The 27,146-nt window shown below is 47.5% G+C and overlaps 1 protein-coding gene across 1 annotated transcript in view; it reads right to left on the reverse strand.

Annotated features, from left to right (window-relative positions):
- The window catches only part of KCNH3 (potassium voltage-gated channel subfamily H member 3), a 67,968-nt gene extending 48,951 nt beyond the window's left edge, over nt 1-19,017 (reverse strand). The window contains exon 1 of the mRNA XM_053375224.1: nt 18,916-19,017. Coding sequence (XP_053231199.1) covers nt 18,916-18,991 — 76 coding nt within the window. The 5' untranslated portion in view covers nt 18,992-19,017. The remainder of the gene's footprint in view (nt 1-18,915) is intronic.
- Nucleotides 19,018-27,146: the final 8,129 nt, after the last annotated feature.

Below are 27,146 nucleotides of genomic sequence, written 5' to 3' on the forward strand. Positions count from 1 at the left end.
TGCCTCAAGAATTTATACAGCTCCAAATTTGGTGACTGTTCCCTTATTGGGGGATCCCTTTTGACTAGATTAAGATGAACAGCTGAGATGGTGAACGGGTGCCTTGTATGGACGCACCATTCATAGGAATGAGCTCATGTGTCACAGATGAGCAGCAAGGTAGAAAACTGCAACCTCAAACAACATTTTGCAAGGAATGCCAAGGTGTGCACTGCAACCTCACCACCTGGTTGCAACATCAGAACTTTTCACACATTCTTTCTTTAAAAAGAAAACGAAAACCCCATGATAGTTGAAGTACTTGTTGCTGCTCTTTGTTCACACGTGCCACAGCTTCTCTGAAGATGGCATTCACGTTAGGGATTTACTTTCTGCAATCCTGAGGACCGGAAACTTCATTTCAATCTATTTTCGACCAATCTGCCATTCTCTCAGTTTGAATCCCAGGGTGCACGATGCATGAATGTCAAGGAAAAGTATTACAGCAGCCAGGGCCGGCCCACCCATGAGGCAAGTTGAGGTGACGGACTCGGGCGGCAGGATCCACAGGGGCAGCAGATCTGGCCTCCAAGAAACCCAGCTACTGCCACCACGGCTGCAATGGCAGCAGGAGCTGCAGCATTCTCATTGGATGCCAGATCTGTCACCTAATTGGCAGCCCCACCCAATGCCTCTTCCACAGCGGCTCTTAGTGAATAGGGGGCACTGCTGGTCTTCCCCCACCCCTAGCAAGCAAATGGCAGGAGCTTCCCTCAGGGGTCCCCTGAGCTTTGTACCTGCCCAGAGTGATTCAGAATGGGCCACTTCCCCCCTCACGGTGGCCTTTGATTCCCAGTTCAACCATCAGGTCAGGTTGATTTGATTCTCACCTCTGCTTGTTCCTGATGTATATCTTCATTCTCACCTTGTTCCCAGTGTACATCTTCCCTTCCCCTCTTCTTCACTGATTGGAGGGGGCAATTCTGTGATTCGCATCAGGTGCCAAAATATCTAACACCATCAGGCACAACTTCAGACCCTTCAAGTGTCCCTATTTTCCAGGGATGTCCCTGATTTAGATGAGCCACCCCGCTTTCTGATTTGATTCCAGAATGTCCTGCTTTTCCTTAAAGGGTAAAGGGTTAAGGGACCCCTGACCATTAGGTCCAGTTGTGGACGACTCTGGGGTTGCAGCACTCATCTTGCTTTATTGGCTGAGGGAGCCGGCGTACAGTTTCCGGGTCATGTGACCTGCATGACTAAGCCGCTTCTGGCGAACCGGAGCAGTGCACGGAAACGCTGTTTACCTTCCCGCCAGAGCGGTACCTATTTATCTACTTGCACTTTGACGTACTTTCGAACTGCTAGATTGGCAGGAGCAGGGACTGAGCAACGGGAGCTCACCCCGTTGCGGGGATTCGAACCGCCGACCTTCTGATCGGCAAGTCCTAGGCTCTGTGGTTTAACCCACAGTGCCTAACTGATGGTACCTGGGAAGGCCTATGAAAATCCTTCTGGTTGTTGCAGCAGGCAGTCCTTGCTTTGTGGGTAGTGCCACAAAGAGGGAGAAGCAATTCATTAGCACTGACTAACAATGTACAGTGGTACCTTGGTTCTCAAATGGAATCCATTTCAGAAGCCCGTTTGGCTTCCGAAACATTCAAAAACCGAGGCACGGCTTCCCACTGGTTGCAAGAGCTTCTTGCACTCAGCGGAAGCTGCATCACACGTTCGGGTTGCAAAAAACGTTTGAAAACGGAAGCATTTGCTTCCAGTTTTTCTGCGTTTGAGAACCGAAACATGTGACAATGGAGGCGTTCGGGAACCAAGGTACCACTGTACTACCTATTCATCTACCATGCATATCATGCGGCGGTGGAAAATATTTATTTCAAAACATATCTGCCACACCCTTTTCTCTGCTACCCCAACAGCACCCAAAAAAGCAATGCAGAACCGTGATTTTTAAAAAATCCAAAAACAAAGGATAATGTTGTTGTTGTTGTTTAGTTGTTTAGTCGTGTCCGACTCTTTGTGACCCCATGGACCAGAGCACGCCAGGCACCTCTGTCCTCCACTACCTCCCGCAGTTTGGTCAAACTCATGCCGGTAACCTCGAAAACACTGTCCAACCATCTTGTCCTCTGTCGTCCCCTTCTCCTTGTGCCCTCCATCTTTCCCAGCATCAGTGTCTTCTCCAGGGAGTCTTCTCTTGTCATGAGGTGGCCAAAGTACTGGAGCCTCAGCTTCACAATCTGTCCTTCCAGTGAGCACTCAGGGCTGATTTCCTTAAGAATGGATGCGTTTGATCTTCTTGCAGTCCATGGGACTCTCAAGGGTCTCCTCCAGCACCATAATTCAAGAGCATCAATTCTTCAGCGATCAGCCTTCTTTATGGTCCAGCTCTCACTTCCATACATCACTACTGGGAAAACCATGGCTTTAACTATACGGACCTTTGTTGGCAAGGTGACGTCTCTACTTCTCAAGATGCTGTCTAAACATTTAAAACCCAGTATCAAAAAATAGAGCAAAGCATAAATAAAAACACAAAGATGTTTTTTCCTCAACCTGCATTCTGGCAGGCAAAAAAATAAAAAAATAAAAAACCCACACACCCAAAAAAGCCCAACACCAACTGTCACCAGCCAGTGTTATTTATTTATTTATTTTAACAGCCTTCCAGAATTAGCCATGTTTAGAACTAAATGCCAGAAAACCGACAGTGAAATGGCCAGACGTTCCTCTGTCTGCAAAGTTTTCTGGAGTGTGGGCACCACTAAAGAGGAGGCGGCGGCGGCGGCGGAGGTGGCGGCAGTGGCGCTGCCATTAAAGGTGGCGCATGGAGCAATGCCTCCCCCACAGATCTGAGGGAGGAGGGAGGATGCGCTCCCCAAAGAACACATGTCATAGTAGACTATGTAAGGAAATTTCCAAAGGCTTTAAAAGGCTCTGCTCATGTGTAAGCTCTCAAGGCATGAGAACACATTCAATCGGTCTTTACCTAATGAAATGCAGCTACCGTTTGACTGTAAAGAAAATCTCCAAGTGGATTATATAAAAATAGCATTGTGCAGCATTAAAACATAGGAGATGGGTTTACTTACACCATATGTTCCTGTAATGAATAAGAATACTACTACTTAACTTTTCGATAGCACTTTTAAGCATTCAAAGGGCTTCATGTACATTAAAGAAAAGGGACCCCTGACTCTTAAGTCCAGTCGCGGACGACTCTGGGGTTGTGGTGCTCATCTCGCTTTACTGGCTGAGGGAGCCAGCGTTTGTCCACAGACAGCTTCCGGGTCATATGGGCAGCATGACTAAGCTGCTTCTGGTGAACCAGAGTGGCGCACAGAAACGCCATTTACCTTCCCGCCAGAATGGTACCTATTTATCTACTTGCACTTTGATGTGCTTTTGAGCTGCTAGGTAGGCAGGAGCTGGGCCAAAACAACGGGCGCTCACCCCGTTGCAGGGATTCGAACTGCTGACCTTTTGATCGGCAAGCCCTAGGCTCTGTGGTTTAGACCACAGCGCTACCTGTGTACATTACCTTGCAGTATTCCTTACAACAACAACAACCCTGGAAGGTAAGTTAGTATAATTATCCCCCCCACAATATTTCACAGGGAAGGACTGAGGCTGAGAGGCAGTGTCTAAGGCCGCAAAGTTCAGGTTATAGCTGAGGTAACATTCAAACCGGAGAGTTTCTGATGTCTAGCTCCGTCTCTCAAAGCTTATCCACATTTTGCCATGTCCTGCTGCTTTCCTCCAGGGAAAACCTCTCTTTGGCATTCAACCAGAGCAAACGGAAATTCGGATTTGCCCCCGATTGCCATTTGTTCTGAGCTACCACTAAAGAGTGAGTTTTCCCTTGGAGGCAGGGGGGGAAACTGTTCAGACCCAAGCCTAGAAAGCAAGCAAAGAGCGCAGAACTGTTCCGCAGCACGGGGGGGGGGGAGGCAACTGTTCCACAGCAGTTACTATCAATATGGCCTGCAATTCTATGCACATTGAAAGTAAAACTCATTAAACACAGTGGGACCTTCTTCCAAGGATAGGTAAAGGGACCCCTGACGGCTAGGTCCTGTCGTGGCCGACTCTGGGGTTGTGGCGCTCATCTCGCTTTATTGGCCAAGGCAGCAGGCGTACAGCTTCTGGGTCATGTGGCCAGCATGACTAAGATGCCATTTACCTTCCCGCCAGAGCGGTACCTAGTTATCTACTTGCACTTTGACGTGCTTTCGAACTGCTAGGTTGGCAGAAGCTAGGACCGAGCAACGGGAGCTCACCCCGTCACGGGGATTTGAACCGCCGACCTTCTGATTGGCAAGTCCTAGGCTCTGTGGTTTAACCCACAGTGCCACCCGTGTCCCTCTTCCAAGGATACATGCATAGAATCGCACCTATTGAAACAAATTGAACTGGAATACAAAAAGGGAGGTGTGAGGAGGTCCGGGAAACAAGCAAATGAAAGATAAGTGATGGAAAGATGGAATTGTTTTTTAACTATTTTTATTTTGTATTTTTCTTTTTTCTTTTTTCATTTTGTAATATTTTGAAAATTTTAATAAATATCTTTAAAAAAAAATAGAATTGCACCTATTGCATCTGTTTTATGTGACAGGTGTGTGTTTATGCTTCCGCATATGCACGCACACATATTTAACATAGCAGATGTATCTTCTTTAGGGAGATATGGTAACTATCAGTGTTGCAGAAATCTGACTAATTTAGCCAATGATTAGGAAGGAAAAGTGTGAGCTAATATCAGCTCATCTCAAAGCTGAGGCACATTTGCAATGCCCGCTAATGAGGGATCATCTCTCTGCATCTAGCAGAGTTTAACCCTTGTGATAATGATACGTGAGGGGGGAAACAGGAAAAAGACCCAAAAGCCTCTCTTTCTGAATACTTTTATTTTCCCACTTCTAATCCTCCTAGGATTTAAAAATATACCAGCAGGTCAGGCTAGCAGCACACTCGTCTCATTCAAGACTATTACCCCACCTTAAAAAAAATATATCCAGAAAGACCATTAGATACAAACCACACTGTACAAAGCGGGCACAGAATGCCAGAGTTCAACGTGCGTGTTCATGTCGCCGCGGTAGAGTTCTAATTCCACCCAAAATAACAGTAAAGGGTGCAGGAGATGGACCCAGATTACTCAAATTACACAGCAGCCCAACTGCAGCGATATTACTAAGTACTACATGGAGGGATCATTTATTTATAGATTGATGCAGGCATTGTCGTCGCGCTCCCCCCAGCTTCCATGCCTAGAGACATTTGCAAATGTACAGTATTCCCCTCTTAAAATGCCCCAATTGATTTAAATGATCTTATACATGCTACAGAGGTGTGCCCTATTATTAAATTAAAAAACAAACACACAGTGTAGTAGTATTGTTATAGGAACTGCTTAAATTGCTTTAGAGAAGGTGGGGGGGAGAACATGCATTTTTAAATGCTAGGATGCTGATCGCTGAAGAATTGATGCTTTTGAATTATGGTGCTGGAGGAGACTCTTGAGAGTCCCATGGACTGCAAGAAGATCAAATGTATCCATTCTTAAGGAAATCAGCCCTGAGTGCTCACTGGAAGGACAGATCGTGAAGCTGAGGCTCCAATACTTTGGCCACCTCATGAGAAGAGAAGACTCCCTGGAAAAGACCCTGGTGTTGGGAAAGATGGAGGGCACAAGGAGAAGGGGACGACAGAGGACAAGATAGTTGGACAGTGTTCTCGAAGCTACCAGCATAAGTTTGACCAAACTGCGGGAGACTGGAAGACAGGAGTGCCTGGCGTGCTCTGGTCCATGGGGTCACGAAGGGTCGGACACAACTAAACGACTAAATAACAACAACAGGATGCTCCAACCAGCAGCAGAATGCAAGTAGAGTCTTGCCTTTAACAGAAAAAGTAGGCAGAAGTCCGGCAGGTGCAGCTTTTCATACTACAGCATCGCTGGGAAATGGTCACATGACTTCTGGATTTCCACATAATATGTGGCTGTTAAAAGCAAACCAAGCCTCTCCCAGGACATGGATGCCAACCCTAGATGTGGACCTTAAAACACACACAGTTTTACTGTGGTCCATAGACCCAAAATACACAGTACAACAATAGTATATAAACCTTAATATATTGCATGGAGCATTAAGGATTTGTGAGAAACTGTCTTGACCCGACATTTTCCATAGACCTTAATATACTGTGGATCCAGAATGCTTCATCCAGAAAGGAAAATTCTTTGATGAAAGGGACGTACGAAAACAGTGTCGTGGCGTTAGCGGAAGGGCCAGTCCTTCGATAACCCTGCAACTATTTATCAGTGACTAAATCTGATCTCTCCACAACCAGGACATGAACTCAAAAGCTGCCCTCATTCTTTGTCCCCCAGTAACTGGCTCTGAAGCTGGACATTTCATTTAGATAGCATGGCTTATCGGTTGCTTGTATGTTGGAGAATCCTCAGCAAGGATTCTCTGCCCAGTGATGGGCAGAGAAATTCATGGGATGGGGTGATCCTGTATGAATTTTTATGCTCCCCCTAAACCAGTAGCCATCTGCAACATGGCAGCATTCTCCAAATCCAGATGTTGTTGGACTTCAAAACCTCCCAACCCCAACGCCCAAAATTCAGAAACCTGCATAGTCAATGGCTAGGGATGGTGGAAGTTGTAGTTCAAAATATCTTCTCGGTCGGACAATGGGTGCATCTGGTCCAGTGCCCAAAGGATTTAGACTGGAAACTCCAGACTTCAAATCTTAGCTCAGACAGCCTTGCTAAAGCCAGAGTCTACCTAAAAGCAGCAATGACAAACCTAGACAGCATCTTAAAAAGCAGAGACATCACCTTGCCAACAAAGGTCCGTATAGTTAAAGCTATGGTTTTCCCAGTAGTGATGTATGGAAGTGAGAGCTGGACCATAAAGAAGGCTGGTCGCCGAAGAATTGATGCTTTTGAATTATGGTGCTGGAGGAGACTCTTGAGAGTCCCATGGACTGCAAGAAGATCAAACCTCTCCATTCTGAAGGAAATCAGCCCTGAGTGCTCACTGGAAGGACAGATCCTGAAGCTGAGGCTCCAATACTTTGGCCACCTCATGAGAAGAGAAGACTCCCTGAAAAAGACCCTGATGTTGGGAAAGATGGAGGGCACAAGGAGAAGGGGACGACAGAGGACGAGATGGTGGGAGGCAGTGGAAGACAGGAGTGCCTGGCGTGCTCTGGTCCATGGGGTCACGAAGAGTCGGACATGATTAAATGACTAAACAACAACAACAACACCTAAAAGCACACTAGCCTGAACGTACCTAATTTACTTTTAATCAAAAAGAAGAGCAAGTGTGAGAAGCAGGGCTTTTCCCCCTGTGGAATCCCCCTCTTGGCGGAATCCCCTCCCTAGGCAAACGTCTCCCAAAGCCATTCACATCCATTAAATGGGGGCAGGTCCTGCACTCAGGCTAACAAATTAAAAAGACAAGCCATACAAGGGAAGGAGAGCGAAGGGGAAAGGTGGAGGAAGGACACCCGTGTGACAAATTTAAGCAACAACAGCGGTGCCGTTGCCCTTTGTTCCTGGCAAGCTTCCATGCAATCCTCCTCTGCGTGAGACTTAAGAACCAAAGCTCTGCATAGCTTTCTATGCTCTCTGTTTGGAGTTGCAGACCTCCAAGCAAAGAGATAAGGAAGTAGAACTCCGCAAGACCACTGGCCTCTGTCATCCAGCACTGTGGTCTCTGAGGGTGTCTCCAGATTGTCACTGTTTTGCAGGAGGGATCCAATTGCAATTGCACGGTGAAAATGGATTTCAGCATTCTGTTGCCCTAGCATAGCAAATCCACTTTTTTTAAAAAAAGAATCAGTCTTTTGGTGGTTTGGAAAGTGACAGGGTGTATAAACAACCTTGCGGACAAATCAAAACAAATACTCAACATAGACTGGGCATAGTCTAACCCAGTGGTTCCCAATCTTTTTTTTGGCCATGCCCCACCTAAGCCTCTCTAAAATCCTGATGCCAACCTAATCTTATTATTCAAAAAGTGAACTCCTATTTATGTGGAGGAAGCCTAAAAGGGCATTAACTTGGTCTAAACAAGCTCGACTTGCTCCCTAGTGCAGCGTGTGCCCCACGTTGGGAACCATGGGTCTAACCAGTCTGTAAGCATTGTGCAAGCAGAGCAAGATGAATGCTGATTAAGCAGGTCATCTGGAGGGTCCTTGAATGGTGGTGGCTCTCCAAGATCCCGCTTTTCAAAAATTAAAAATAAAATCCAGCTGCTATCCAAGATAAAAACCAGATTTTTAAAAAATAAATAGGGGTAAACCATTGAATGTTTCTCCTTTCTAGCAGGTGTAGGTGTGAAATAGCACCTCTTAGAGCCTGCTACCTCCTTCCACATTCCACCTTAAAGGGTGACTAGATGCAACAGACTCCACCGCTTAAACACCAGCCCAAGTTCCCTCTCTCTCTCTTTCTCACACACACACACACACACACACACAGAGAGAGAGAGAGAGAGAGAGAGAGAGAGAGAGAGAGAGAGAGAGGAGGAAACCAAAACTTCATAGTATCTTGCAATGTCAGTTTCCAACCACGGGGCACAGGAGTTCTGAAAATATCCTCCCAAAATGTTTATGTGACCAAGTTGCTTTTGCAAGGAGAGGAAGGGGAGGGGAGGAGAAAGAAAACAAGGGGGAGAAAGAGGGCTTGTTGGTACACTACAGCCCACACTAAATCTGTTCTACAACTTGATATCAAGCCCTGTAACCCAGGTTTCCTAAGAGTACCTTTCTCTGCGTAAGCAGGCTAGCTACATAATATGAAAATAGAAAAGAGCTGAGCCTGCTCAAAGGCATTCGCTTCTACAGCCAGCCAGCTTGTGCTCTTCTTTCTCCACTGGGTTGCCACTGCCTGACCCAGGGACCACGACTTTTGCTTCAGAGAGAGAGAGTGAGGAAGAAAGATGGATCACATTTGGGAATAGTTTCTCCCAATTATGTGCTACACAGGTATTGATTTTCCTTCCTTCCTCGGTACATTTTTCTCTGTGCTGTAGTGATGATATAGCGTAAGATTTGGCCCCCAGGCAGAGGTCTTCGAGCCTTTCAATGGGGATCTCACCAACCACACCCAGGAATCAAAGTTGGAAGGCATCCTGATGAACATCTAGTCCAGGCATAGGCAAACTTGGCCCTCCAGATGTTTTGGGACTACCACTCCCATCATCCCTAGCTAACAGGACCAGTGGCCAGAGGTGATGGGAATTGTAGTCTCAAAACATATGGAGGGCCGAGTTTGCCTATGCCTGATCTAGCCCAACCTCCTGCAATGTAGGAATATGCAGCTGTCCCATACGAACAGGGGATCAAACTTGCAACCTTGGTGTGATCACCACCAAGCTCTAACCAACTGAGCTATCCAGGCTTGTGAAAAGCAGATGTTGCACTCCTGGGCTACAGACCTGCCACCCCCGCCATCTCATTATTCCTTTTGGATTTCTGCCATCCCTCCTTTGGTACTGTGAGTGATTGAAGTGTAGAGTGTTTGAGGACCGGGACATTCGCAGGGAAACCAAAATGCTTGTTTATAAAGCTATTGTACTACCAACCTTACTGTATGCTTGTGAACCGTGGACCACTTATGAATGCCATCTCCCACTCCTTGAATGATTCCATCAACGGTGTGTCTCCAAAAAAATTTACACATCACCTGGGAAGACAGGCGAGCTAATACCAGTGTACTGGAAGAAGCAAAGATTGGCAGTGTCAAAGCGATGATTCTCCAACATCAACTTTGTTGGACTGGTCATGTTGTGCGGATGCCGGATTATCATCAACTACTCTATTCTGAACTTAAAAATGGAAAGCGTAATGCGGGTGGTCAACAAAAGAGGTTCAAAGACTCTCTCAAGGCAAATCTAAAAAAAGTAGTATAAACACTGACAACTGGGAAACACTGGCCTGCAAGTGCTCCAATTGGAGAACAGCCTTTACCAAAGGTGTCATGAGGTTTGAAGACACTCGAACTCAGGATGAAAGGGAGAAACGCACTAAGAGGAAGGCACACTTGGCAAACCCTCACCGTGATCAGCTCCCGCCCGGAAACCTATGTCCCCACTGTGGAAGAACGTGTAGATCCAGAATTGGCCTCCACAGTCACTTACGGACTCACTGTTAAAACTGTGTTTATGGAAGGCAATCTTACTCAGCTATGAGTGATCGCCAAAGAAGAAGAAGAAGACTAGAAGGGTCTGGTGCAATGGGTGGGAACAGGCTAATCTGCTAATATGGGTCAGCAGCTCTGCAGAACATAGGGATGGGGGGAGAGACAGAGAGAGACCGTGATACATGTGTGTCTCCTGTGGTGTGGAAAGCAAAGCAAAGCGCATCCCATGGGCAAGAGGTAGATAGATGCTGCTACTGTCTCATGGAAGCTTCTCTTAAGGGAATAAGATGCAAGAGTTTCTTCAGAACTCGAAGATCAAACTTGTGAAGCGGAAAGAAGCCTTCTGCAGGGCGTACGTTTAAGATACAGTAAGCTCGGCTCGGAGCAAATTCTCCCTCCCGCACCCCTACAACTTCCCTCAAAACACACAGAGCTTTTTCTCAGAAAGTCCTAGCTGGCCAAACTCCGCTGCATAGAATTATAGAGTTGGAAGGGACGCTGAGGATCATCTAGTCCAACCCCCTGCAATGCAGAAATAGGCAGCTGTCCCATACGGGAATCGAACTTGCAATCTTACCATCATCAGCACCACGCTCTAACCAACTGAGGTATCCAGGCTATCCTAGCCCTGGGCAAACTGCATTCCCAAGAGGGCTGGTCCCAAGTAGCTTGTGCTTGGGTCAAACAAACAAAACCACCAAATGGGCTGCCACCACTTTAATCCATTCACAGGACAGGACAGGGCAGGGCAGGGCAGGGCAGGGCAGGGCAGGGCAGGGCAGGGCAGGGCAGGGCAGGGAAGGGAAGGGAAGGGAAGGGAAGGGAAGAGAGATGTCTTTAAATACGGGACACTTCTTTGATTTATTTTTTTTAATAATAGAGGCACATAATTTGCAAACTCTGCAGAAATTTTGCTGTTGCTAATCACTGCAGTGGGACTTGCGTGGTAAACTTCCTAGTGGGCCCCAGCCCCATCCAGCCATCCTTGTTATTGTGCATTCATGATTATTTGTGCTCATGATGGTATCAGGGGCTATACAGTGGAACCTTGGTTCTCGAACGGCTTAGTCGATGAACAAATCAGCTCCTGAACACTGAAAACCCAAAAGTAAGTGTGCCAGTTTTCTAACATTTTTCGGAAGCCGAACATCCGACGCGGCTGTCGGCTATTGTTTCCGGGGCACCTGCACCAGTCGGAAGCCGTGCCTTGGTTTTCAAACGTTTCGGAAGTCAAACGGACTTCCGGAATGGATTGTGTTTGAGAACCAAGGTACCACTGTACTTGATTTTGATTTCAATACTGTTTGCACCTGCAAAGGTTTTGGGGCAGGCATGCTGCTCCCCCCCCCATTAGTGCACATCACTTGATTTCCTCTGAAACCCTGTATTATTATTTTTAAATAAGACAAATGTTCCAGATAGCCTTGCCCCACTTTTCTTGCGCTATACTTCCAGACAGCAGCAATGCACTAACATTGGGGAAGCATCAAAGAACCACTAATAAAGCAAGTAAATCGCTCAGTATACCGTATTTTTCGCCCTATAGGATGCACTTTTCCCCCTCCAAAAATGAAGGGGAAATGTGTGTGCATCCTATGGGGCGAATGCAGGCTTTCGCTGAAGCCTGGAGAGCGAGAGGCGTCGGTGCGCACCGACCCCTCTCGCTCTCCAGGCTTCAGGAGAGCCCCAGCGCCAGCCCCACAAGGTCGGGGGACAGCGGGGAGGCGGAACGCCACCATCCCGCTGTCTCCCAATGTGGTTTGGAGGCTGATGGCGGGAAGACACGTGCTTCTCCCCGCTGCCTGCCCCGCAAGCTCCGGGGACAGCTGGGAGGCGCAGCGCGTCTTCCCGCTGTCCCCGGACCTGGTCTGAAGGCGGGCGGCAGGGAGAAGAGCACTTCTCCCCGCTGCCTGCCTCGCAAGCTCCGGGGACAGCTGGGAGGCGCAGCGCGTCTCCCCGCTGTCCCTGGACCTGATCTGAAGGCGGGCGGCGGGGAGAAGAGCGCTTCTCCCCGCTGCCGGCCCCACAAGCGCCTGCGGGGGAAATAAATTTTTTTCCCTTTATTTCCCCCCAAAAAAACTTGGTGCGTCCTATGGGCCGGTGCGTCCTATGGGGCGAAAAATACTGTAAATACACCACAAATGCATTATTACTGCATCAATAACCTGTTGCAGAATACACCCAATTAAAAGACCAGACCTGGTCTAGAGGGGCCCTTTGCCTGTAGCTTGGATATGCTCTTTAATTTGGAACGTTAATTATGCTACCCCGCATTGCATCAGATTTCAGGGTAGTGTGCTGATACTCTTAGATAAAGTTTCCCGGTACATTTTGGGTGCTTCCTTTAATTTCTCCTTTGGTGTACCCTCTCCTTGCTCCTCTGTAAGGCTGCTCTCAGTCCCAAATAACCAACCTGCAAATGATTCAGCTTGGACGTTGTCTTGGAGACAAGAAAAACAATAGTTTGCTTAGGGGCACCTGCAAAGTGGCGGTAGCTCCCTTGGTGGAATTGGAAACATTCGGAAAAATGGGTGGCTGAGAGGTGGGAGGGAAAGGGAAAGGAGAAGCGTATAGGGATCATTCATACAGTAAAACGGAACAATCTAAATGTATTGTGTCAGATGAGAACTTACGAGTTACACAGAACGCTTCCTCAGATTCAGTTTTTAGAGAAAGAGATCTGTGTATCTCAAAAGCTTACATGTGACGTTGTGAAGTTTGGTTGCTCCTGGGGTGGGGTGAGGGGCCATCTTACTACACATTCCTTTACTTCAGGCTCTATTTGGTAAACTTTATTTAAGCATGGCACAAAAGGAAGCGTGGATGAGCTGTTATTCCAGAAATATTCAACTGATTATTCCCATGCCCCACCATCACAAACCAACAAAAACTAGCCCACACCAGGAACCACTTTTGTGGGCGAAAGCTTCCCTCCTTTGGTTCTCCAGATGAAAAAGGAAAGCAATACTGGTTTTGACCTATAAAGCCTTAAAGGGCTCAGGACCGCAATACCTCAAGGACCACCTCTTTCCATATGAACCTACCTAGACCCTGAGATCATCTTCTGAGGCCCTCCTTCGTGTGCCACCTCCTCGAGAGGTCTGGAGGGTGGCAACACGAGAACGGGGCCTTCTCTGCAGTGGCCCCCCGTCTGTGGAATGCTCTCCCCAGGGAAGTTCGCCTGGCGCCTTCATTACACACCTTTAGGCACCAGGCAAAAACGTTTCCTTTTAACCAGGCCTTTCGTTGAACTGTGAGACATCCCATACCCTTTTAAAATGTGGCTCTTTCTGGGGGAGGGGTGTTATTGGGTGGGTTGTTTTTATTTTTATTAGGTATTTTGTGGTTTTATATCTTGATTTTCTTCTGTGAACTGCCCTGAGACCCCCGGGTATAGGGCGGTATATAAATTCAATCAATCAATAATACTGCTTCAGGGCTGGCCCAAGACATTTTGCCACCTGAGGCAAAGGACAAGATGGTGCCTTCCTCATCCCCCCCCCTTCACCACCAAACATTCCATGAACTGGACTGGCCGTTATTTCAGTGTTGTCATAGTATCCACCACCACCTCTTGCACCTGAGGGTCAAAGGCTGCGAGGGGGGGGGAGTGCAGGACACAGCTCTGCCCTCTTAAGAAGGGAACAGCCAAGGAACTGCTCCCTAGCATCTGCTGTCTGAGGAGGTCACTGCACTCTGCCTAATGGCAGCAGTGGCTACTGGCCGTTGGGACTAGAAGGCAGGGAAGCTCGAGCCAATGACTGATAGAGCAACTCCTCCTACTTTTGTCACCATCCTCCTCCCTTCTGGGTTCTACAAGGGCTGGGGTTAAAGAGGAGGAGAGCAGGCTGAGGCTGGTGGAGCAGTACCCCTTTTGTCCTAATGGGCTGGTCTCCACTGCCCAATGGTAGGGCTGGCCTCTGTGCTTCTCCCATAGGAAAAGTCAGGTGGAGGTACAGCGAGAAAATAGTAGGAAAGGAATTGGTGCATGTGTGGATGCACACAAGAATGCAGAATAGGGAAAGCTTCCCCCCCCCATCCATTCCCCTCCTCTCATCCTTTCCTATTAACTCAATTAGAACCAGAGCAAAGCAAGGAAGCAGACCTGAGGGTTCCTTGCTAAAAAGTGGGATAATTTAAACCAAAAACCACCACCTACTAATTGTGGGATAACCAGCCTCATATACCCAACATGCTTAAGTCTAATTTATGCACTAAGGGGTTAATGCCATAGAGTAAGCTGTCCTGCCAGGCTTAGCTAGGTCTTTCCCCCTCGCCTTGGGAGGAAGGCAATCAAGCCTCTTGCTGTACCTCAGTCTACCTGATGAACTCAGCATGTGAGGTCTGAACTGGTTGCTCCGGCTTAGTCACATGGCTCTAAAAAGTCTTCCTTGAGTTCCTATACCAATAATTTAGGAACTTTCACCACTGTAACTAAGGCAAGTTTTACTGCATGTGCAACATTTTCCTGGATGCAGTATGGAAAAGCACATGAAACTGACCTTTGGAGAGTTTGTAAGTAAACAATTTTAAACTTACCTAAACGTGTGGTCTTTTTCTATGCTAGGGGAAGGAGGAAGCTTTGTAACTCACAAGAGCATATTTTAAAGGTCTAATAGCGGGTGGCGCTGTGGGTTAAACCACAGAGCCTAGGGCTTGCCAATCAGGAGGTCGGCGGTTCGAATCCCCACGACGGGGTGAGCTCCCATTGCTCGGTCCCTGCTCCTGCCAACCTAGCAGTTTGAAAGCGAGTCAAAGTGCAAGTAGATAAATAGGTACTGCTCCGGCGGGAAGGTAAATGGCGTTTCCGTGCACTGCTCTGGTTCGCCAGAAGCGGCTTAGTCATGCTGGCCACATGACCCAGAAGCTGTACGCCGGCTCCCTCGGCCAGTAAAGCAAGATGAGCGCTGCAACCCCAGAATCGGCCACGAATGGACCTAATGGTCAGGGGTCCCTTTACCTTTACCTAATAGCCTATATCTCCATACTTTGCTGCATATTTTGTGATTTAAAATCTCTGCTGGAGTTCTCTCGCCAAAGTATACTTGTCCCAACCTTGGATCTTGGCATCCAGGAATTCTCTGGGGAGGAGAGAGGGGAAAGTCCAACTGTGCAACTAGAATTTATTCCACTCTTGCAATTATTGAGACGGATACCACCCAGAGTTGGAAGGTATCTTTGCAGATCTAGTCTAACTCCCTTGCTCACTGCAGAATCTGCAATGCAGGTGCCCGCTTCAGAATCCCTGAAAGTTGGCTGCTCAACTTCTGCTTAAATGCTCTCATCAAAGGAGAGCCCATCATCTCCTGAGGCAGTCTGTTCCAGCTCCTGCCTGTCGGAGATTTATTCTAATCTTTATCCTAAATCTGCTCCCCTGTAATTTCCACCCCTTGGTCCTGTCCTCTAGAAGAGTGTTTAACTTTGGGACCCCAGATGTTGTGAAACTCCCATCCCCATCATCCCCAGCCAGCTTTAGCTATTGGCCATGGATGATGGGTGTTGTAGCCCAACAACATCTGGAGACTAAAGGCTGAAGAACACTGCAAAAAACCTGCTCCATCCTCTGTGTGGCAACCCTTCCAATATTTCAAGTCTGCTCCCATTGTTTTCTCCAAGCTAAACATAGCCAGCCACAGGGCGCAGGATGCATTTGGTACTAATTTAGGAGAGCACTTCACACCATTCCTATCCAGAAGGTACTTCCATGTAGCAACTGATGTGCAACTTGGGTGTAGAAAGGCGCATGGGACGATCACACATGCAAGCCTTTTCTGATGTGAGAAGCCACAGTCATTGGGAAGTCATAGCCAAGCACAAGTTCCTAGCTTGGGCTGGTGTGGTGAAAACTCAGTATGTCCTTATCTTTTCTATACGTGTCCATTTGAAAGCGGGGAACCCCTGGCCTTCCAGATGTTGTCAGACTACAACTCACATCATCCCTGACCATGCTGTCTGCAGCTGATGGGAGTTGGACAACATCTGGCAGGCCACAGGTTAGCCACACAGACACCATGGTACACACTCAAGTTGTGCATTATTTTCTATACGGTAGTGGTGCATTATTTTATATATGGTAGTGGTTTCTTTGTAGGTTTTTTTTGCAATTAATTGTATACAGCTTTGAATAGAGATCATGAGCTGCCAAGTCAAATCACCTGTCATCACAAGGCAATTCAAACTTGCTCAACCGGGGTGGGGGTGGGGGAGCCAATCTGGTGATGAAAAAGTCTCTCTAAAAAGGTTGTGTGACTCAGTCCTTCATCCCAGAACCCTTGATTCTTCTCCATAGTACAAGGAGCCATCTCAACAATGCCTGAATTATTTAAGGAAGGGGAGTAGGGGGAACGTTACTTAAATCTACATGGTCCATCCCTTGACTCGCCCCCATTTTAGCAAAAGTGTGGCCTTCCAAGCTCTCCAAAGGAAGACACTAATAAACGTCACAACAAAAGGTAAAGAGGACACTTCCCTCACCGAAAAGGACACCCTGCTCCTTAGCAAACACACACACATCCAGCCATTTCAGTTCACCTCTATTCTTTAGATTTTTATGTTGAAAATAATTATTTTTGCAGTATTATTTCGAGAGACTGTGTGGTATAAAAAGGTAAAGGACCCCTGGACAGTTAAGTTCAGTCAAAGGCGACTATGGGGTTGCAGCGCTCATCTCGCTTTCAGGCCGAGGGAGCCGGTGTTTGTCCGCAGACAGCTTTCTGGGCCATGTGGCCAGCATGACTAAACTGCTTCTGGCACAACGGAACACCTTGACAGAAACCAGAGCACATAGAAGCACCATTTACCTTCCCGTCGCAGTGGTACCTATTTATCTACTTGCACTGGTGTGCTTTCGAACTGCTAGGTGGGGAGGAGCTGGGACAGAGCAATGGGAGCTCACTCCGTCATGGGGATTCGAACCACCAACCTTCCAATCAGCAAGCCCAAGTGGCTCAGTGGTTTAGACCCAAGTCCCGGGATAGTGGCTGCAGTCGTGGGCTTGGAGTGAGGAAATTCAGGTTCAAACCATTGCTCAGAGGAGAAGCTCACTGGGAGATCTTGGGCCAGTCAGTCATCACCTCTTAAGCCCAACCTACCCCACAAGGTTGTTGTGAGAGATAAAAGGAGGGGGACACTGAGTATGCCATCCTGAGCTCATAGGAAGAAAGTCAAAATGAAAAATCAGATCTCTAGCTACACCCTTCTGACGCCACAGAACAGACCACTCTTATCTCCATAAAAGAATGGCAGGGGCATAAATTGAACTGTCAACCTTTCCAAAGCCCAGTCCTGTTAAAAAAGGGACTCTTTGCCCAGCTCTCCATTTCACACAGAATATGGATGACAAATGAAGGTTTGCTGCCAAGTGTAGACCCAACAGGGAACTGCAGCTTGCAGATGACCTGTGTCTGTAGAAAGCTGGTTGTTGTATTTCAGGTGCACATTTCAGGTGCACACAATGCAAGATAGCCAAGGTCCATTTCACATGCCACACAACCCACAAGTGTATACAACCTGAAAGCGCAGTTCATAATGGCGCTCTAAGGAGTGTATCTCATGACACAGGTTTGCAAACACGTCCATCACATTCACACATTGCATTCTCAGGTTTATACATGAAGCACAGAAAGAAAGAAAGAAAGAAAGAAAGAAAGAAAGAAAGAAAGAAAGAAAGGGCATATTCATCCCCTAGGAATCCTAGGCCTAAATTCTGAAAGAAAAAGATCCTGAACACAGTAAAAGAAAAAAAGAAAAAGCTATTTTTGATACCTGATCACTTGGGTCACCAAATGGAGACTCCAGGGATTGCTGTAAGTGACATAAAAGCCATGATTTCCACTAACTGCTGCTCTCCTTAGCCACAGTGGTGCAGTGAATGGGGCGGGGGGCGGGGGAGAGAATTTCCACTTGATGAAATTCTACCTTTAGCACAAATCTTAAAAGGCATAGCAACCCTCTCATGGAGTGTGTTCACAAACACTATACCTTGAAAGTACATTCTTTCCCTCAAAGAATTCTGGGCACTGTAATATACCCCCCAGCAACCCTTAACAAAACTACAGTTCCCAGAATTCTTTGAGGGAAAGAATGTGCTTTAAAAGGTATACTGTTTCTGCAGCCACGGTCTATAAGTGACAACCCCCAGTGGCAAGCCATAAAAAAAACCAAAACGCCAACAACCTTTGTATAGGTTTTTGGAGAGTCCATTGAGATTTGGGGGAGAGAAATCTGACTGAATGTGCAGCCCACTCAAGAATAGCACCCAGCCCATACGTGGCTTGCACCACATGTGATAAATGCACAAGTGTGTTGCGTGTGCATCACACGCTGGGGAGCTACAGTTAGTTGCAGATTCCCAGCATGTGTCCCCTTGCACGATGCACACGCACGCCGTTTTAATTTGCTCTGCTCTTCCCCACCCAGAAGGACCGCTTTGAATGCAAGAATCGTGTTGCCTCCGAAACAGGCCACTAAGCTCGAATGAGTGCAAACCCACTGACACCACTGCTTCCTTGAGCAGCCCATCCAGGCTGGCTCGGATGAAAGGTTTCAGGAATGGAATTGTGAGTGGTAAGAGGGAGGGGGACCTGAACCTATTTTGGAGAGAGGTTTTCCCAGCGAGTGGAGGTCTTCTGCAGAGGAAACAACTAGACGTGACAGCCCTCGAGCTTGCCTACGGAGGCCAAGACAACAAGGTTGGGATTTGGGGGTGGGGGAGGGAAGAGGACTTTAAAAAAAGAGAAGGTGGGAAGTCAACTCACGCGTGCCATCAAAGCGGGTTGCTATGGTATCCAGGAAGGTGTTTTGGGGAGCCAGGAGGCCCCTCATCACCGGCATTTTAGGACTTGCTCGAGGACCTCTCCATCGTCCAATGGTTGGGAGAAAAAGAGATCCAGGAGTCGTGGGGGGAGGGGGGAAGAAACACCCTTAGTCTCCCCAAGTCAGAGGATCTCTCCACCCACCCGACTCCCACTTCTTGTGGGGCGCAGCGGGGCTGGCTGCCAAGTCTACAGCTGCCCCAGCCTTCGGATCTCGCCCGTGCCCAGACAGCAAGGCAAGCGCATCCGGCAAAGAAACGGCAAAAAGGAGAGGGGGCGCCCTCCCTTCCTAAATGAGCAGCCACTCCAAAGGCAGACGGACCCTAGTCCCCTTCGGTCGTGGCCTGGCGCGAAGTCCGGCTCAGCCCTCCAAGTGGCTGGACTGGAGGGAGCGAGAAAAAGAAGAAAGCCCGGGTCCTGGTCTGGAGATCCCGGCTGGAAGTCCCCCGACGGCTGCCACCTGCTTAGGATGCGTCCCCATCCGCGGAGCCGTAGGGGCTTAGGGCTTCTTCCCCACCGGCTGCCCTCTCCTCGCGCCCCCATCTGGGACCCGGCAGTCCCCGCTGCAGCAGCGCCAACATCTTCGTCCCCGGCTCGCTCCGGTCTGTGCGCCTTCGCAACTCCGACGGCAAGTCCCAGAAACTGCCAGGCGTCGCGATCGCCAGCAAAGCTTTGGCCGCCCGGGGCATAATTTCCAGGCGCTGCCTTTTTCAGCGCAGAGCCGCCTTCGCCGCCGCCGTCCTCCTCCTCCTGCCGCCGCCACTTCTTCTTCTGCAGATCCTCAAACCGTCCCCGGGCCGAAAGTTGCTCCGCTTTGTCATTCGCGTGACTTGGCAGCTCCTCGGCCGGCGGTTATTCGAATCCTCGGAAAGAAGCGGCTGTTAAGTGAAGCCCACTCCCTCCCCTTTCCGAACCATCTTTCGTCAATTTCAGCCACCCGGAGCATCGCGCAGCATCCTCAACTTGAAAGTTACCATAGCTACTTAAGACACACCCGGTGGCTCTCCCTTAAAGGGACAGCCAACCTGTAGAGTTGCAAGTTTGGAGTTTTGTTTTGCTTTTGTTTTTTTTGCTTTGGCAGATTAAGAAGTTACACGTGTCTCAGAGAACACACGTACGTGCACACACGCACAAAACCTGGGTCTGTTATTTTGAAGAAAAAAAGAGAACTGAAATGGACTGAGGATGAAAAACACGCACCCTCAGGCATGCCAACTTGAATAAAATATGGGGGGGGGGGTTAAGCCTTGCCCTGCATAATTGATCACATGATGAGATGCACGTGCACCATTTGAATGGCAAGGCCCGTCAACTTTGGGGGAACTCAGCAATTGACTCCAATGTGCACTCTTTTAAAAGCATTAGGTCTTCACATGGGAGGCTGCCATAAATGCACTTTATGTGACTCCACTGGACCATAGCATCTTCAAAGCGCCCACAGTGGGAGAGGCCGTGGAATATTACAGAGATCTCCAGGGCTAGCAGGGAAGAGATTCTCCAGTTTATATGGTGTTTTCAAATATCAGAATGCCACTCCACAGCAGTGGGTTTTGACAGGCTCTGTATTGCAAGCCATAAAGCTGAAATCGGGCAAAATAATTTAACTTTAGAGTTTGCATCTTATATGCCAGCTCTGTGGCTTTAGTAGCAGATAGGTAAAGGACTCATGGAGGGTTAAGTTCAGTCAAAGGCAACTATGGGGTTGCGGCGCTCATCTCCTTTTCAGGTTGAGAGAGCCAGCGTTTGTCCACAGACAGCTTTCTAGGTCATGTGGCCAGCATGACTAAACCGCTTCTGGTACAATGGAAATAAATTGGCTGAAGTTTTGCACATCACAGGAGCAGCTCACCCACTAAGTCTAAGTGTTTTAAAATTAAGTAACTAAAACTAACCCCTCTTTCCTTACACTTAAAGGGAATGGTCCAAGAGAAAGGGGACAATGTTCGTTCACGTTTGCTGTGTCAGGAAGGTCTGAGGCATCACATGGCGGGGCAGAGTCTCAAACAAATGTGTGCTCTTCCCAGCCCACATCCCCAGCATGTTTGCACACTCCTGTCTCAGTGGTGTCTGCCCTGGGTTGGTCATGTCCACAAAAGGTAAGATGGCAGGATCCTCAAGGACATGCTCAATGGGGAGCTGGCACCAAGCCTGTTGGCAGGCCAACTTTGTATTATAAAGAGGTCTGCAAACAGGACATGAAGCCTAGCAACATCAACCCTGCCATGTGGAAATCCCTTCCAGAGATGACTGCAGCACCTGTAGACAGTTTGTGTATCCACAGCAGTGACCAGAGGAGAGATAAAGGTAAAGGACCCCTGGATGGTTAAGTCCAGTCAAAGGCAACTATGGGGTTGTGGTGCTCATCTTGCTTTCAGGCCAAGGGAGCCGGCGTTTGCCCACAGACAGCTTTCTGGGTCATGGGGCCAGCATGACTAAACTGCTTCTGGCTCAATGGAACACCGTGACAAAAACCAGGGCGCACAGAAATGCTGTTTACCTTTCCGCCGCAGTGGGACCTATTTATCTACTTGGACTGGCGTGCTTTTGAACTGCTAGGTTGGCAGGAGCTGGGACAGAGCAATGACAGCTCATCCCGCTGCATGGATTTGAACCGCCGACCTTCCGATTGGCAAGCCCAAGAGGCTCAGTGCTTTAGACCACAGCACCACCCGCATCCCCAGAGGAGACCAGAGGAGAAGTGGTGCACAGGAAGACGAAACCATGGTACCCCTCCATCAGCACAACTGGACACCTTCATCTGCCCCAGCTGCAATGAAACATGTCTCTCCCGTTTCAGTATCTACATCCAGAGCCGGTTCTTTAACTCTCCAGAGTTTTTGACCAGAAGGTGCATTCCAGAGACAGATGCCAAGTAAGAAAAAGGACAGATTTCCAGTCCCTACTGACTTCTTTTCCATTCATGGCTATTTATATTACTAAACCATTAAGAACAGAATCTACCTGCCTGAACATCCATGGCCTTTTCCCACAGACGCCACAGCATAGAATCATGGAATCACAGAGCTGGAAGGGATACCCAAGGGTCATCCAGTCCAACCCCCCGCAATGCAAAAATCTCAACTAAAGCATCCATGGCAGATGGCCACCCAACCTCTGCCTAATAACCTCCAAGGAAGGAGAGTCCACAACCTCCCAAGGGAGACAGTTGCACTGTCAAAGAGCATAGGAGGATTAAATTGGGGGGCACAGCTTCCTGCACTTCCGATTTTGCTGGAGTGCAGGAAATTCTTCCACGCAGACATGACAACAGCAATGGCTGCGCAATAATACAAGTGTCTTATTTTCTGTACGTTTGGCTCTCAATATTGGATTCTGCAAAGCGCAAAGTATGCCTTACCCAAATGAAATCTGGCAAAGATTGCAAGTCATGTTGTTATACTGAGACAACTGGAGAAATCTCTGCACCTCCTCTAGAGCCACATCAAATCACCTCTGTCTGCACTGTGGGAAGGGGCTGAAGCCAGAAGCCAGTTTGCCCAGTCTTGATCTATGCGAGAGGAGCTGTACAAAAGCAGATTTGGCTGATTTAGATTTGGAGGGAGTGAATTTGTGCTGCTTTGAGACTAGGGCTGCCTGGCTGCATGCTTGTTTCTGCACCCAAGTAATGCCTGTTCAACCTGTACACTTTTTAAACAGATTATTCCAAAGGCACTGGAAGTCCCTACATCTCCCTCTTTCCCCCTCCCCAAAAAATCACCCTATAAAGGTTGCCCTGAAGTTTCATCTGCTCGGGGGAGCCTGTTAACAAGAATCAATGCCTGTTATTTTCCTCTTCCAAAGGGAGCAGTTTAACTCAGCAGGAAAGCCCTTCACCCTCTTCTTGTGAAATAATACTTAGTAGAGCCCCTGGTTGTATCTAACACCTCCTCACTCCTGCACTCAATAGAAAGAAATTTCAATGGCAACACCTGTATTTAAATTAACTCAGCTTGAGTAAAGAGATTCAGCCCTGGTGTTTGCTTTGTTTTTTTGGTGGTGGTGGTTTTTTAAAACTAAGGTAGGGATACCAGCAACGACAATGGCTCTATTGTGCTGTTGTTGATACTGCACAGATGAGAGGGTCCTTAACCTGTATACCTGCTGCACACAAACGCACCCTCCAGTAAGCAGTCACATGAACAGGTGTGTCCTTTGTGGACTCCCGTTTATTTCAATGGTCTTGCCGGATGGATTCAAGTGTCCTGCTTCTAATACGCCGCAGGTAAAACAGACTTCATATCGCAGTATGCTACTTTTCCCAAGGGCTCAAAACTCTTCACACACGTGATTTCAGTACTCCTTCCAACAACCCTGATGGAAGGCCAGTATCATCACCCCCAATAATACTACATAAAAAGGGATAAAGGACCCCTGGACGGTTAAGTCCAGTCAAAGGCAACTATGGGGTTGTGGTGCTCATCTCGCTTTCAGGCCGAGGGAGCCAGCGTTAGTCCACAGACAGCTTTCCGGGTCATGTGGCCAGCAGGACTAAACTGCTTCCGGCATAACGGGACAGCGTGACGGAAACCAGAGTGTACGGAAACACTGTTTACCTTCCTGCCGCAGCAGTACCTATTTATCTACTTGCACTTGTGTGCTTTTGAACTGCTAGGTTGGCAGAAGCTGGGGCAGAGCAACGGGAGCTTACCCCGTCGCATGGATTTGAACTGCCAACCTTCTGATCAGCAAGCCCAAAAGCCTCAGTGCTTTAGACGACAGTGCCACCTGCTCCCAGAGCACCCTTTTATAAGCTACAAGTTCCCAGGATTCTTTGAGAGAAGCTATGACAGTTTAAAGTGTGATTCTGTGATAAAGCATACAGTGGTACCTCTGGTTAAGTACTTAATTCGTTCCGGAGGTCCGTTCTTAACCTGAAACTGTTCTTAACCTGAAGCACCACTTTAGCTAATGGGGCCTCCTGCTGCTGCCGCGCTGCCAGAGCATGATTTCTGTTCTCATCCTGAAGCAAAGTTCTTAACCCGAGGTAATTTCTGGGTTAGCTGAGTCTGTAACCTGAAGCGTATGTAACCTGAAGCGTATGTAACCTGAGGTACCACTGTAGTACAGATGGGGCCTCAGTCGCATAGGGCGGGCGGGTTCATATGATGCCCCTGCTTCTCTTGCACCCATGGAGGCCTACTCCCGAGTAGTGCCAAAAAGATCGTTTGACTCGCTTTCAATGAGCAGATCTTCTGTTTTTGCAAGCCTTTGTTCAATCTACAATAAGGAAGTTTCAAAAGCCATGAGGGCTAGAAACCTCTTTTTTATAAGCTGCACTGAAACAAAGAAGATTGAACAGATACAACGTGCAGCACATGTAAGTTGTAAGCGCTGGAACCCTCTGAAAGAGTTTATATAAGCAGCCTGGTTCAAAACATGCCCATCCCAGCATTGATTTCTTTCATAGCAGTTGACTCCAGCTGTCTCACTCCGATGCATCACCTGCTGCTATTCCTGCATGACAAAGACACAGATTTGGCCTTCAGTGTTGTTTCTCGGCAACAGGTCCCACAAGAGAAGCACAACCAGCTCCCTCCAGAATGGTTCAGGATTGAAGCCAAAATCTCTCTCTCTCTCTCTGAGAATCTACTTAGCAGCCCTCAGACCTAGTGAGGGATTTGAGAATAAGTGGATTCTTTCAGAGGGGTGGAATTGTTGAATTATAAAATTGTTGAATTTATATTTACTCATAATCCTTCTTTTTTTAAAAACCAACATTATCTGCCTTTATGGTGGATCTTGGATTTTTTTTAAAGGAAAAAGGCAAGGTTAAAAAAAGAAAGGATTAAAGAAAGGAAAAAGGCGAGGTTAAAAAAGAAAGGATTAAATAGAGCAGGTCATACTTTTTCACCCAAAACGTTAAGATTTGTTTGCTGTTTTTAAAGGACCTCTCGGAGTTTCAAAAGCAGGATTTGCAATTTACTCGGTATAAATCTAAATCAAGTAAGTGTTGGAAATGTAAAGAGAAAGAAGGTTGTTTTTATCATATGTGATGGTCTTGTAGTAAGGTTAAAGCTTACTGGGAAATGATATATAATGAATTGAAAAGGATGTTCAAAATAACTTTTTTAAAAAACAACATCCAGAAGCTTTTCTTTTGGGAATTATAGGGACAGAACTACCCAAACTGTATGGAAAGTAAATCATGTAGGCTACTACAGCGGCAGGAATGTTACTTGCCCCAAAATGGAAAGAAGCAGAAGTCCCAGCAAAGGAAGAATGGATACAAAAACTTATGGAATATGCAGAAATGGCGAAACTTACTGGAAGAATAAGAAATCAAGATAAACTTTTTATAAAAGAATGGAAGTGGTTTATTGAATATTTACAGATAAATTGTAAACAGATAAGAACATTGGCAGGATTATTGTAATAACCTGCAGTTTTATAAGAGTATTTATTTAGATGAATAAATGAGCTAATTAAGTTAATTTGGATATGCAGAAGATATTAAAAATAAATTTAAAGAACCACAGAAAGAGGAGGAAAGTTTTGAAATGTTAAAATGATTGTAAAATCAGTGAAATGTATAAACTTGAAAAGCGTATATATATATATATATATATATATATATATATATACACATACATATATGCAGGATTTGCCTAGGTTTGAAATGAAAAACACTAAAATTCTAAAAGTTTGCTTCATTTCACTTCAAGTTTACAAGGGGGTGCTTCAGAAGAAGAAGAGTTTGGATGTGATATGCCGCTTTATCACTACCCGAAGGAGTCTCAAAGCGGCTAACATTCTCCTTTCCCTTCCTCCCCCACAACAAACACTCTGTGAGGTGAGTGGGGCTGAGAGACTTCACAGAAGTGTGACTGGCCCAAGGTCACCCAGCAGCTGCATGTGGAGCAGCGGAGACGCAAACCCGGTTCCCCACATTACGAATCTACCGCTCTTAACCACTACACCACACTGGTTATCTCCAGAGGAACTGCTTGATGCAGAATTGTTTGGGTGAAATGATGTAACTCAGTGGTAGAGCATCTGCTTTGCTTGCAGAAGGTCCTCTGTTTGGTCCCCAACATCTCCAGGTAAGGCTGTTTTGGACTATAATTCCCATCATCCCTGACCACTTGTCCTGCTAGCTAGGGATGATGGGAGTTGTAGTCCCAAAACAGTTGGAGGCCCAAGTTTGGGAAACCATGGTGTAGACTACACTGCGGTAGACAAGCCAATGGTCTGAATCAGTCAGTATAAGGCAGCTTCCTATGTTTATCTTATTCTCGGCCACAGGTGGCTAACCTGTGGGCCCTGCTCTCCCGGCCCTATGATTCTTGATCTTTAAACCCAGCAGCCCTTCAAATACAGTGGTACCTCGGGTTACATACGCTTCAGGTTACATTCGCTTCAGGGTACACACTCCGCTAACCCAGAAATAGTGCTTCAGGTTAAGAACTTTGCTTCAGGATAAGAACAGAAATCGTGCTCCGGCGGCACGGCGGCAGCAAGAGGCCCCATTAGCTAAAGTGGTGCTTCAGGTTAAGAACAGTTTCAGGTTAAGAACGGACCTCCGGAACGAATTAAGTACTTAACCCGAGGTACCACTGTATAGGGCCGTCAGCCACATGTCCTTTGTAAAGACAGACACTTGGTCTGCCGCCCTAATCTGCTGAGGTCTTTGAGAAGCCCCTGCTCTGTGCCCCATGCCACTAAAGGCAAAAGGTAAAGGACCCCTGGATGATGAGGTCCAGTCAAAGGCAACTCTGGGGTTGTGGCGTTCATCTCACTTTCAGGTCGAGGGAGTTGGCGTTTGTCCACAGACAGCTTTCCGGGTCATGTAGCCAGCAGGACTAAACCGCTTCTGGACACCATGTCAGAAACCAGAGTGAAACCAGAGCACACGGAAACGCCATTTACCTTCCTGCTGCAGCGATGCCTATTTATCTACTTGCACTGGTGTGCTTTCGAACTGCTAGGTTGGCAGGAGCTGGGACAGAGCAACGGGAGCTCACTCCGTCGCGGGGATTCGAACCGCCGACCTTCTGATTGGCAAGCCCAAGAGGCTCAGTGGTTTAGACCACAGTGCCACCTGCGTCCCATGCCACTATCACAAGTGCAGCTGGCGGTTTGCCGGACAAGGCTTTCTTGCTTGCAGTGCCCAACCTGTGGGGCTGATTCCCCACCCCCGCCCTGTGATGGTTCAATGCCTGGTTAAGACTGCTTTA

The sequence above is a fragment of the Podarcis raffonei genome, chromosome 2 (assembly GCF_027172205.1).
Source record: "Podarcis raffonei isolate rPodRaf1 chromosome 2, rPodRaf1.pri, whole genome shotgun sequence".
Lineage (NCBI taxonomy): Eukaryota > Metazoa > Chordata > Lepidosauria > Squamata > Lacertidae > Podarcis > Podarcis raffonei.